At 39.0% G+C, this 13,027-nt stretch overlaps 1 protein-coding gene across 7 annotated transcripts in view; it reads right to left on the minus strand.

The window, feature by feature from the left end:
- The window catches only part of SA1 (stromal antigen), a 168,688-nt gene that overhangs the window by 34,541 nt on the left and 121,120 nt on the right, over positions 1–13,027 (minus strand). For all 7 annotated transcript variants that reach the window (XM_067156395.2, XM_067156393.2, XM_067156392.2 and 4 more), the window contains exon 15: positions 8,743–8,896. In XM_067156395.2, coding sequence (XP_067012496.1) covers positions 8,743–8,896 — 154 coding nt within the window. The remainder of the gene's footprint in view (positions 1–8,742; positions 8,897–13,027) is intronic.

A 13,027-nucleotide genomic window follows, 5' to 3' on the forward strand; every position in this document is an offset into this window, starting at 1 on the left:
ATATATTTCACAGTTAATGTTTGATAAAAACTTCACACACTATCTCTCTCTCTCTCAAAATTTCAGGTTTTAGTGTTTTCCTGACCTAGTGCACAATTCCATATGCCTTACTTTAACCTAAGCAAGATCAACAACTAAAATGATATATGCCTTTTGATTCTACAGTTGCAGATTCTGATTCTATCACATCAGTGTGTGGACAACTGTTTGCAACCGTTCTTATGTTTCCACAAACTAATGGGCTTTATCTTACTATATTTCGCAGTGGTTTACATCCGTCTTTGCAGCCCAGGGGTCTATTCCACGAACAAACATTGCATCTTTTCAACTTTGCACTTTGCAATAATTGAAAAAAGCAAAGTATTTCTGTTCCACCATGATCTTGGTATTACTTTTCAATTTTTTTTGCAAAGTGAAAAGTCTTTGCGTTACAAGTGAATCGATCAAGTTTACTCCACGAACAAACTTTATAATACTCCATGATTTTATTTTCTTTTACGGTTAAGATGATATAATTGTGGCACCGGTAGTTATAAAGTTAAGATTTTTGATATTGAGGAAAAAAGGATAATTTAGAAGAAGCTGGCTGTGCTAGATTTGTCAAGAAGAAGCGGGACATCCTTTTCGGCAACTTTAAAATGAGGTTATAAATAATCCTGACTTTGTACATTCTCTTGTTGGATTCATCACACTCCTCACTTGATGATGATAAAAGCTCTTGTCATAAGATGTTTATATCACTAAATCAAATTCTACACCAAGAAACTAGTGTAGATACCTGTTAATTAAACGCTAAAAAGGGGAATCGACTCTTTGCAAGATTTCTGAAAACTTTTCACTTCATTTCTTTGCACTTTGCATTTCTGTACTGATGGATAACAGGCTTGAAAAGTGAAAAGATTCCTAACTTTTCATTTGCAAGACAAATCTGAAAAGTGATGATGGAACAAAATCTGAACTGAAAAGTGCAAACTGAAAAGTGAAAAGTTGGAACAGGCCCCATATGGTATCCATTCTTTAACCTGTCATCCATGAAAATTTTAAATGAAACGACACTGCTGAATGCAATTATTTCTTTACATTTTAGATTATGAATGATGCAACCAATATCACTGGATTTAAGTTTTATTCCTGCCTTACACTGAATTGTTCTGTCTGTTGGTGAACCTAAGCAAAGCGAATTTGTGCTCAAATCACATGAGTTACCTCATTTTCAACCCCTTTTGATTTATAAATGGAATGATATTTATAGTCCAACTCGTTATCAGACATTTCTGTGCCATCTTCTCCTCCCCCCATCAAGGAGAAATTGGAAAATTCTTTCCTCTTCCTTGCAACAGTTGGACATTTAATTTACTAGTATTATTATTATTGGGGACTGGGTGTTTGTATTTGTCCCAACACTTTCCTCTTCACATTCAGACAACATACTACACTATCAACAACCACAAAAACACGCAACAGTGATTACATCCCTGCATGTAGGGTTGGTGTCAGGATGGCCATCCGGCCATAAAACAGGGCCAAATCCACATGTGCAACACAGTTCGCATCCGCGACCCCACAAGGGTTGGGAAGAGCAGCAGGAGAGGAAGAAACGCTATAGAGTCCAAGCCACTCACGGTGGCATCATTATTATTATCATCATTATTTCAAATGTTTATAGCAGCATATACCTTTAGAGAAATGATCTTTGGACAAAAAACACCCCCACCTTAGTGCTAACTATAAATGTAATACTGATACTGGAAAGCACAACCGAAATACCTCAACTGTCATAGTATGGCATTTTCAAAATAACTAACGTATGGCTGTACGAGTGTACTGCGTGGGAATGGGTTAAAGCGCGAGGTTTTGTTTTGTCGCATTCATGAGGGCTGAATCCTACACAACTTAATATACTGCTCGAAGAAACAAAGTGTAAACTTACAAAGGCACTATCACAAAAATACATCTGCCATGTGAGTTGGGACCTTTCACACAATCAACAGGTATCTCTGTGATGTGCAAAGTCACTGAATGTTGGATATTGCAGAGTGAGCAGATAACTGTCACTGTACTGGTAAAAGAGGGTTCACAAAACTATTTTATATAACATTAAGCCCATAAAATGTAAACAAACAAAAGAAATAAACAGCAAAAGTTTTTCTAATGACAGAAAAGCTTTCTGGCTTGTCAGATAAAATAAACAGTCATTAACAGAATCTAATACTGAAATCATATTAAAAGTAATTTTTAAAGTAACTGAAAAATACTTGATCATATTCTGAAACTAGTCTCTGTCATATAGAAAAGATAAGAAAAGAATCAAGGGACCAGCAATAATGTAGAGATTAATGGACATGGAAAATGCCCGCTCAGAAAGAAATTGAGACATCTCATACAAGGTGCAACTAGTGCATTCCGAGCAAAATACAATTCTCCTCTTAAATTCCTGAATATTCTGAGATATATGTTAAAAGGAAGTTTGCAACACAATGGCATCTACTAGAACTATCCGGTATAACATACGGGAAGGATTTTTCCAACAAAAAGCAGCCATGAGAGCAAACCAACAAAAATTTGGACTAAATTCACAAAATATGATAGCATTTAATATTTATCTTGCCATTTGGGTTACTTCTTTTCTATCCCTTAAAATAACATCCTTTTATTTTACTGCTAAATTATATGCACATGCGCAATTCTGGCACATCATACCATCTTCTCAAACACACCCGGGCGACTGGAGTGGGACATTGATGATGATAATACCATCTTCTCACAAAAATATTTTATTACATATTTTTCAATCTTGAATTTTGTTTTACAACAATAGGTTGTATCTTCAGAGCAGCATTTGTCCTTTATTCGGATACAATATAACTTGCAATTATCAACATCTCTAACACTTAGATTCATAACAAGTGAACCACCAACAGCAATTACATGCGATTGAAGGTCTAACACATTCATGTGATATGCTGCTTTTTTGTAGTAATATTCAACAAAGTAAGCCAGTACAATGCATTTTCTTTTGGACAATACTAACAGTTTACTCGAATGAATACATCTGTTAATGTGCACTCCAAGTATTCAGAATTGAGTATACAGTACGTGCAACTGTCATGAAAACAAGAGCTTTGTTGATTTGAATATTTATTATTCAAAAGGATGTTATATATAGCTTCTTAAGTTAAAACTGACAAGAGTCACAATTGAGGGCTAATACTACTTCCATTTATTTTCCTACCACTTTGTTTCTCTTGTCTGTACTTTCTTGGTTAAAAACTGTTCACTACTAACCCTGACAATACTGGCCTTGAGAGGCCAAGGAAGTGTGTTATTTTTCTGCCTCTTTTAGCTCTTCCCTTTACCCAATACCCTCAAGGAATTTAAACTCTTCCTCTTCAGTTCTTATAACAAGGGGCAGGGATTAGTATAATCTTTCTACCAGGCTGCAACAAAATTCTGTGAGCCTCCCTGTACAGTATAAGTTGAATATTCATAAAAAATATGTAGAAATCATCTTGGAGACAAATGTAACTGCTTCTTCAGAAGCAACTTTCCCTAACACGACAAACCAAAAAGCTTAACTGACAGTATGTCCCTTACTCCTCCTTACACATTCCTTCTTAAAAACACCATAGATCAAGTTAGTAGTAACAATACCTGAAAAAAAATCTCTGAAAGAAGATTTCAAGTCACATAATTATATTCAACAACAGTTAGACCTATATTTTATGTAACAACATACAACAATAAACACGTATAAAAAAAGTAATTCCAAACATGTTATTTTGATATTAACTTACTTTTCCAGTTTATCAGGCCAAAATGCAACTTATTCCAAACTTTAGTAATAACAAAAGATACATTAGTTATCAAGCATTAAAATCAAGATTCAGAGCTTCTTATTAATGTACAGTGGAACATGGTTAACTTTTTGCCTTAATGCATTTTTAAACATGCTGTTACTCAAAATCAAATCAAATCAAAATCTCTTTATTTGCAAATGAGGTGTCTACCTTGGTGGCAAATGGTACACTAAAATACATTATTGTCAAGCACTTAATATTAAGTTAACAAGAGAAGAAAATTTTCCTATAATACAATTTTATACAATTTACGCTAACAATGTTTTCTATTAAACACAAAGCTCATCCTTAATAAATTTATATTGTTTTCAAAATTCTACTTATAATATCTCCTGTACTACTTACAAATATAGTCAACTGATATACAGTATGTGGAATTACTTCAAATGATACTATACAACTGGTATAAGATTAATATTTACATTGCATTTATTTATTTACTATTTTTTTTTTTTTTTTTTTTACCCGTTCTGGATCCTAAGTAGCATAACGACCTGCTGCGTCTTAACCAGAGCCCCTTTTGCCACCACTTTTCAGAGTTCCTGAAGGGCCTTCACAGCTACCGTAGCGGTCCCAGGGCCCTCGAAGTCCCCACTGTACTTCACCCCTACAGGCAGTCCCCTACTTTGGCTGTCCAAACTCCTTAGACCAGGGGATGGAATTAATTTATTCACACACATTTTTTTTTATTTACAATAACCTACACTGGTCGAATGCCCTCTAACACTTCATTTATTTTCTCTGTGTTTATTTTCCCTTTGTGTCATAGTGGCACTCTGAAGTACCATCTCAAATTTAGACCTACATAAAATCACAGAAAATTGTAACATTAACGTTGAGTACTAGCAGTACTCTGCCATACCTGCTATTAGACGAAGGCATAAAGTTTCATAATAGGAACCTGACAAGACACCTTCTTCAATAATAATGAAAATCTCTAAAATGGGGGATTATTGGCACCCTAAACTATATACTGTATCATTTTATATCAATAGAATTGTTCTTTCACCTCCCCAAAATGCAAATAAATCTGTGATATACAGAGTGTGGTGCCTTCCTGTTAGGGTTCCAAGAATCTAGGTTATCCTGCTTGGAATCAGTATAACAACTCCCTCTCCTTTCCCTCATGTAATCTCTTCCCATCTTGGAGGGATTTATTCCCATATTGGATGTATGTGTGTGAACTCTATGGGGATTCAGAAAAAGTTAATTTTAAAAATCTGAGTGCAGCAGGAGACAACACTGCCAAACCAGAGAACTCATCGCACATCTCTCTTTATTCACACACAATTACTTTTCTCTCACGGTTTCTAATTCTGCCTAAGTTTTCTACTTACATATGATAGCCGGGGGATGTCCACGTCCATTGGGAAAGCAAACTTGCATGGATTTTAACTACCCTCCCAAACAAAAAGCCACAGTGCTATATTCCTACATCCCTGATGGATCTTGGACTACCAAGTAAATGCTGCTCACATGAAGCGCATGAAAGGCTCACTGTCAGATAGCTCCTGAATTGTTCTAACATAGGCTCTAACCAGGCTAGGAATCGAATAGGCAAAAGGTAGGCTTGCTATCCCTAGACTTGGGGCTGGCATGAATTTTTACTCGGGGGACTGGAGCGAGACATTGCTGATGATGATCTTCTTTTACTTCCTGCTGTGTAGTGTTCCAGCAGATTGAGAGAAACCAGCATTATCTATCTGGCCAGGTAGATGGCAGGGCAGGAGAGGTGGTGGTTTGCAATTTCTAATCATTATAGACTGTGCCAAAAAACCTCTCCGCAGTGTTCATTCAGAGTGAGAGCATATGACACTGCAGATGGTGGATCGTCTGTCGGACGGCGGCGTAGAGCCTTGAGCACATTCCTTGGTGGTATTCGACAGAAGTAAGCTATGTGCTGGCACTGGGTTTCACCCTCTCCCTTTCTACTATCATATTGTAAGCAATTCATTTCACCTCATGAACTCCTCTGATGAGGCTGACACCGGGAAGGGCATCCGGTTGTAAAAACTCGCTACGAAGATTCATCCCACTTCATACCCGACCAGGTAGAGAAACGGAACAAGGGTTGGAAAAGAACATTATCTTGTCCACCTCCTTGGCTGAAATGTCAGCACAGTGTTCTTCAGTTCAGTAACTTCTATGTTCGATTTACATCCAGGTCAGGGATTTCAGCCACGCCTGGTCAATTCCTGTGGCTCAAGGGCTGGGTGTGTGTGTGTGTGTTATAATTAATATACACATCTTCATCCACACACAGCGCATCACACTACCAACCACCACAGAAACATTAAATGGTGAATAAATCCCTCCACAAAGGAGTGATGTAAGGGAAGCCACCTGGCCGTAATTCAGATATAGTGCTGACCACAAGTAATTGGAAAAAAGATATACAGTAGAACCTCGATAATTGAAAATCGGTTAATTCAAAATCATGCCTAATTTGAAGAAGCTCTTGTTCCAGGAAACATGAGTACAGTTTTGTACGATATTTAATTTTTTTTTGCTAGTTGCTTTACGTCGCCACCGACACAGATAGGTCTTATGGCGACGATGGGACAAGGAAGGGCTAGGAGTGGGAAGGAAGTGGCCGTGGCCTTAAGGTACAGTCCCAGCATTTGCCTGGTGTGAAAATGGGAAACCACGGAAAACCATTTTCGGGGCTGCCGATAGTGGGGTTCGAACCTACTATCTCCCGAATACTGGATACTGGCCGCACTTAAGCGACTGTAGCTATCGAGCTCGGTTTTAAATTGTTTAATTCGAAATACGGATAACTCGTAATTCAAAGTACAATGTTGGCCCCACTGCCGAAATTCAGACTTTAAATTCAAAACTGCCTTTACATTTTAAAACAATAGTATGTTACCGAGTCATTTAAATTCAAAATTTATCCATGTCATGATAGAATGCAAGTTCCGGAACGCAGAGGGGTAGCTTTCCGCACTTACACTCACTTCGGCGTGTCTGCAGTGTGCTCCATAATTGCTAAGTTGAATGAAATTGGAATTCTTTTGTACTCAACCAATTCAGGAACGCCGTAATATCGCGCAGCATGCAGTGTGCGAAAAATCAGAATCCGTGAACATTGGCAATGCCGACAGTTGACGAAAAAGCACGGCTCATATAATCAATTCATAGGCATCAAACAATACTATCACTGCCGATGAAACTGCATTGCTTTCTTTTAATTCCCAGCCCAAATGGTCTTATGGTTTTAAAGGAGAAAGTGCCAGCCGGCGAATCGTACAAGGGGGGGGGGGGGGGGTCATTGTACTGTGTTGCAATGCACACGGAAGCGACAAACTTTATCCCCTCGTCATAGGAAAGTTCGATAAGCCACAATGTTTTAAGAGCATTGGGCACTTTCCTTGCAAGTACATAAAACTGCAAACAGTACAGTACTCCAAAAAATAATGCATATGCACAGGGGAACCAGCATAATTTATCCTCGTCCTTTTTCTTTCGTTGCGTGAGGTTATGTTTGTCAGTGACTTATACAAGTGCATTATTTGAACATTGTAAATGCACCCTGTTGGATACATTTCGGAAATAGTTTTTTTTCACGGCATTTGAAAGGTTTAAATTATGAATCAAGGTAAACTGCATGCAATAACGAGCCTTAGTTTATTTTGTAGCGCAGCAAGGGTTGGCACTTCTGAATTACGAATTGGCGGTAAATCTGAAATCGCGTAATTCGAAGTCCGATTTTTGAGTCCCAACAACTTCGAATTAACAAGGTTTTACTGTTGTAAATTTTTTTGCTATATAAAAAAAGAGAATCATTGATATGTTTCTGGGCATAGAAGGCAAGAGACGAGTGCAGATGGGGTACAGATAATTCATCCTTTCACTCCACCCACAGAGGAGGTGAAGAGTTCTGATGAATCAAAATCTGTATCATCATGATCTAGTCCAAAATGATTGCTGATTTAACACACATGGCCATAAATATTCACAAGAAACGTATTATGAGAAAAATGCTGCTGCTTTCGATGTGACCTAGATGAAACGCCAGTCAAAGACAGTGGAAACTCATTTAAAACAAGGCACCATTTGTCCCTGCCATATACAAAATGCAGAATTCTGGTACATGGTAGTAACATGAGGAAGAAGATTAAGAAGACTTAGTATAGACGAGTGATTGTGTGTGAAAATGATATATTATTGCACAATAAATTAAATATTGGTTTAATATGATTATGGAATAATAACAATATGTGTGTGGTTAAGCGTAAGAAAGGGCCAAGAGCCCTAACTTCGCCACAGAAAATAAAGGCTTTATCTATCTATCTATCTATCTATCTATCTATCTATCTATCTATCTATCTATAGACAGACCACGAACAATGGTTACCACAGCGTCAGTTTTCTGTTGCTAAACCAATGGCGCTAATTCCAGGTACACCCCCAGCCCAAAAACATATCCATGTTAAAAGGTCAAGAGCAAGAGAGGAAATTGTATTAGCTTCTCCACATCGCTCTCCAGCAACTTCTGAACAATTTAGGTGTTCAAACACAGCAAAACCTTTAGTACTCCATAGAAGGCTGCACTCATTAATAACTCACTTAAAATCATTCATGTTTAGACTGGGAGAAAATTTCATAAGCTTGAAAAGATTTATTATGGCATTCAGAGAATCATACTCATTATACTACTCTTTCACAAAATAATTTAGCACAACTTCCAAGCATGATAGTAGCTACTCTTTTGCCCATGAAATAAATTAATAACAATATTCTTGACTTAACCCTTAGTTCTGATTTTTCCCCGGTTAATTCAACTTCAAAATGTGTTTAAAATCTTAGTTATAATTGTGATGTAAGTGTTGTATGTAATGCAAGGCAGATATGACTGCCAACGAGCGAACAGGTTACTCACCATCTTCCTCCAGGATGAAGACATATGTCTCGATGAAGTCGATGAGCATGAGCTGCATGGCTCTGTCTGGCTCGTATACAAGGTTGGTGAGAGCAGGGTTGTTTGCCAACTGGTCACAGAACACAATCAGCAGGTCACATACAGTGATATAGGCCTGCAAGAGAAAGGCAGCTATTATCAACAAACAGGCAGTGTAGTGTACTATAACAGCTGATGATTCCAAGCAAAAATTAAAATATTTAAATACTTAACGACTGTGGCCTTAAGTAAGGTACAACCCTGGGAAGGAAGCACCCATGGCCCCAGCTTTTGTCTGGTGTGAAATGAGAAACCATGGAAACCATCTAAAACCACCATCTCCTGAATGCAAACTCACAGCTATGTGACCCGGACAGCATGGCTAACTTGCTCGGTTTAAAAAGTGCTTCCTCTCCCTTTGTTACCGTGTAATGTACTTTGACAGTGATCTCCGATGGTGCTTGTGTAAACATGTCTGTGGCATTGTAAGTGTGCAAATATAAAAATTGTATCTTTAATATAAAAGAACTAATGGCAACAATCATTCTCCATCCCCTATGAAGCGACACGTTAATACTTACTGACAATTCTTAAGATATTCAATTTTCTTTTGAACAGGATCAACAAAGTAAGCAAGGTATATACATAAATCTAGGGAAGAGCGATGGAGAGCAGCCACTTATTGTGTAAGAATGTTCGGAAAGGGCACACATAAAAGAAAGACATGGGTCCAAAATTTTCAGCTGCAGCCTTCATCAAAGGAGAATAAAATAATAATAATAGTTGTCACTGTTGGCAAGAACATGCTATGTGAGGTACAGAGAGTGGGGAGACAGACAAGAGAAAGGGAAAAAGGAGCGGTTGTCTAATGATAAGGGTGGGTGCTTCGCTGCACCTGAGTACAAGTTGATGACCAACATTGGAATCTCCAAGGATGAGGGTGGGAAGTTCGCATAAATATTCACGGACTTCAACATCACACAGCATCTAATTGTCAACAAAGACCACAACGATTATTATTCTATCCTCCACTGACGTGTTTTCTGTCCACTCTTTCTTAAATGGTAAGTCAATGCTCTCCATCCGTTTCCAGGTTTTATATGTATTTATTTTTTACTCCTATTAGCTTTCTTACCTGAGTAAACAAGGAATTTGACCTTAAAATAAATATTTAGTAAACAAAATTGATGATTATCAACAAGCAGATTAACATCAGCATAGACCATCACCCTGAAAGGGTGTCATGTTTCAGGTACCCAGGATGCTGCTTAACTGAAGAATGGGATATTCAGATATAGAAATCAAAACCAGAATCAGTACTGCAAGAAGTGTTTTTCTGAAATTGAAATATCTAGTAAGGAACCTTGTCCTCCACCTCATGTATTATTGGTGCTGCTATGCCACGCCAAAAGATGTTCTCTAAGGGCTTTATCAACAAACTGACTGTAGGATTTTGAAATGTGGAAGTATTGCAGAATGTTTAAAATCCCATAAGAAGGTTGTCAACAACGAAGGCTGTTGTACTGGGAAATGAAACGTCTCAACTTTCCAAAATGCAAGAAAGCAGTCACATCTTCCAAAATGACAAATGCAGTCTTATATAACTAACCATAGCCTAACAGATTCACCCCAATCATCATGATTAACAATCATGGAGGATGAGAAGCCCTGACCTTTCTGGGTGTGTGAATCTATCTGAAAGTCTTCCAGTAGGGCATAAAGAGAGAATGACCACGTGGAGGTGTCTGAATAGGTTGCATTCTGGGACTGGTAGATCCAAGACCAATATTAAGAAGTGGGGCTTCTCTTGCGAATCAATCCTCTGTGAATGCAGAGAGGAACAAACCGTGGTTCACCACCTCAAATGCAGCTCATGCCTTCCACAGTGCACTATGGAAAAACCTAGTGAAGGCTACACTCAACAGCCGATACAATGCTAAGTATTGGTCCACTGTTATTTAAGAGAACATTCGTCAATATTTTAAGTATCTCTAGTACACTGCTGTGTAAAACATAAGGACAAAAGTAACTTTTGCATGTTGTGTCATTGCCAAGTAACATAGCTTGATGAAACTTGAACCACACATAGGAAGAACTGCTACAGTATGGTACGGTAAGCAACTGAAAGGAATATGCAATGAGATGAACAGAAATTACATTTTTATACAGAGACAATAAATTACACGTAAGTCACTGCGACCCATGATGGTCCCCTGGACGTCACAAAAGAAGGGACATGGTTCTTAAAAGGTTGTGTGATCACCACAGACAGCGATGCACGCTCTGTAAACGTGTTCCCATGGTGGCTACAACATTGGTAAGGCGTTCCCTTCCTCCACCAGCATGGTTGACACCTCCTGGATGGTCGTTGGTGCATGTGGACATGCTGCAAAATGTCTGCCCAACATGTCCCACCCATGCTCGATGGGATTTAAGTCGGGGCAACGGGCAGGCCAGTCCATTCGCCGAATATCCTCTTGGTCTAAGAGCTCATCCACCTGCACTGTTCGATGCAGTTGTGCATTATCATCCATAAAAATGAATTCAGGGCCGAATGCACCCGTGAAAAGACGCACATGGGGAAGGAGTACACTGTCACAATAACGCTGACCTGTGAGTGTACCCTGTTCAAAGATTTGGAGGTTGGTACACCGATGCAACACTATGCCTCCCCACACCAGAACACTTGGACTATCAAAATGATCGTGTTTGACAATGTTCCCGGGTGCATTGTGTGTTCTCACCACTCGCTAGATGAGGGTACGTCTAGAATCACTACTCAGACACTCTGCTCTCATCTGAGAACAGCACGCAACCCCACTCCTCGTCAGTCCAGACCTGATGTTCTTGGCACCATCGCAAACTGTGTCGCTGATGTGCGGGTCTCTACAGAACACCATGCAATGGTAGTCGGGCAAACAGACCACCCCCAAGCAATCGTCATGTGACTGTGGAATGTGATTTTGGGTGCCTTGCAGTCCTGTTAATGTGGTTGCAAATGCACCCGCTATTTGACGTGAGTCTCTTCTTGCCTGTTGCACAATGTAGTGGTAATCTGCTGCTGCAGTTGACCATGGTCGACCCCCTTCTCTTCTTCGGTCAGCAGTGCCTGTGGTTCAGAATGCATTTCATGTACATGAAACAATGCTGTGAGAAATACCAAACTCCTGGGCTACACTCCTCGCTTTTCGTCTTCTTTCCGGTTTCTAGATGATTCTTCCCCGTGCGAAGTCATCCAAATGTTGTCTCTGGGTCATGTTGTAATGAATAACACCACCACAATGCACCATAACAGCTTGTTGATTGACTCACACTGTCTTGTCCCGTTCATTCAACTGCCTCGTTTTGTAGGGCCAGACCCATTTGGCGCTATAGTCGCGTTGACCTCACATCAGGTTTCTATGCACATGTGGGAGATCACTGGCAACATGTTACCACACTTTCATTCATTTCCTCCGAGTAGTTGATATGTTACGTTTCTCTATCTAGCAGAGTATTTTGTATACATCCATTTGTGTATATTGTTTTATTACTTAAGTCGAACAAGGAAATTATCAATATTAATTTGTACTAACTACTATGTTGAATCTAATTTTTAGCACCCACATGTTGATGGGAAAGTATTGGGAGAAAGGCAAGAACCTGGTCATTGCATTCCTGGATATAGAAAAGGCCTATGATAGTGTTATAAGAGATAAGATCTGGGCGTGCATGAGGGAAAGAAATGTGCCTGAAGGACTGGTAAGGAAAATTCAGATGATGTACAAAGACTGTACTAGCTGTGTACAAATTGGGGGAGGTCCATCATCATGGATCGAGAGTAAGAGTGGAGTTCAGAAAGGAAGTGCATTGTCCCCACTACTGTTCATCACTGTTATAAACAATATAATGAAGAACGTCAAGGAAAAGTTAGGTGAACTGAATGAAATGGCCATTGCTGATGATATCATGATTTGGGGTGAAACGGAAGAGGAAGTACAGACCAGACTCAACGTATGGAAATCCCAATTTCAGGAATATAATCTCAACACCAGCAAGACGAAGACAGTGGTGACGGCAGTCAACAGAGAAGGGCGTCCAGCAAGTGTAAAACTAGGAGACCACCAGCTAAAGTGTGTGGATAGTTTTCCTTACCATGGGAGTGTAATCTCCAGTGATAATTTGGTTAGAAAGAAAATTACAGAGTGCAAAAGGGATCAGAATTCTACTAACAAGTAAGAACACTTTTATGGGATGACATGATTCCAAAACCAGCCAAACTGATGAT

Source organism: Anabrus simplex, chromosome 12, assembly GCF_040414725.1.
Source record: "Anabrus simplex isolate iqAnaSimp1 chromosome 12, ASM4041472v1, whole genome shotgun sequence".
Classification (NCBI taxonomy): Eukaryota; Metazoa; Arthropoda; class Insecta; order Orthoptera; family Tettigoniidae; genus Anabrus; species Anabrus simplex.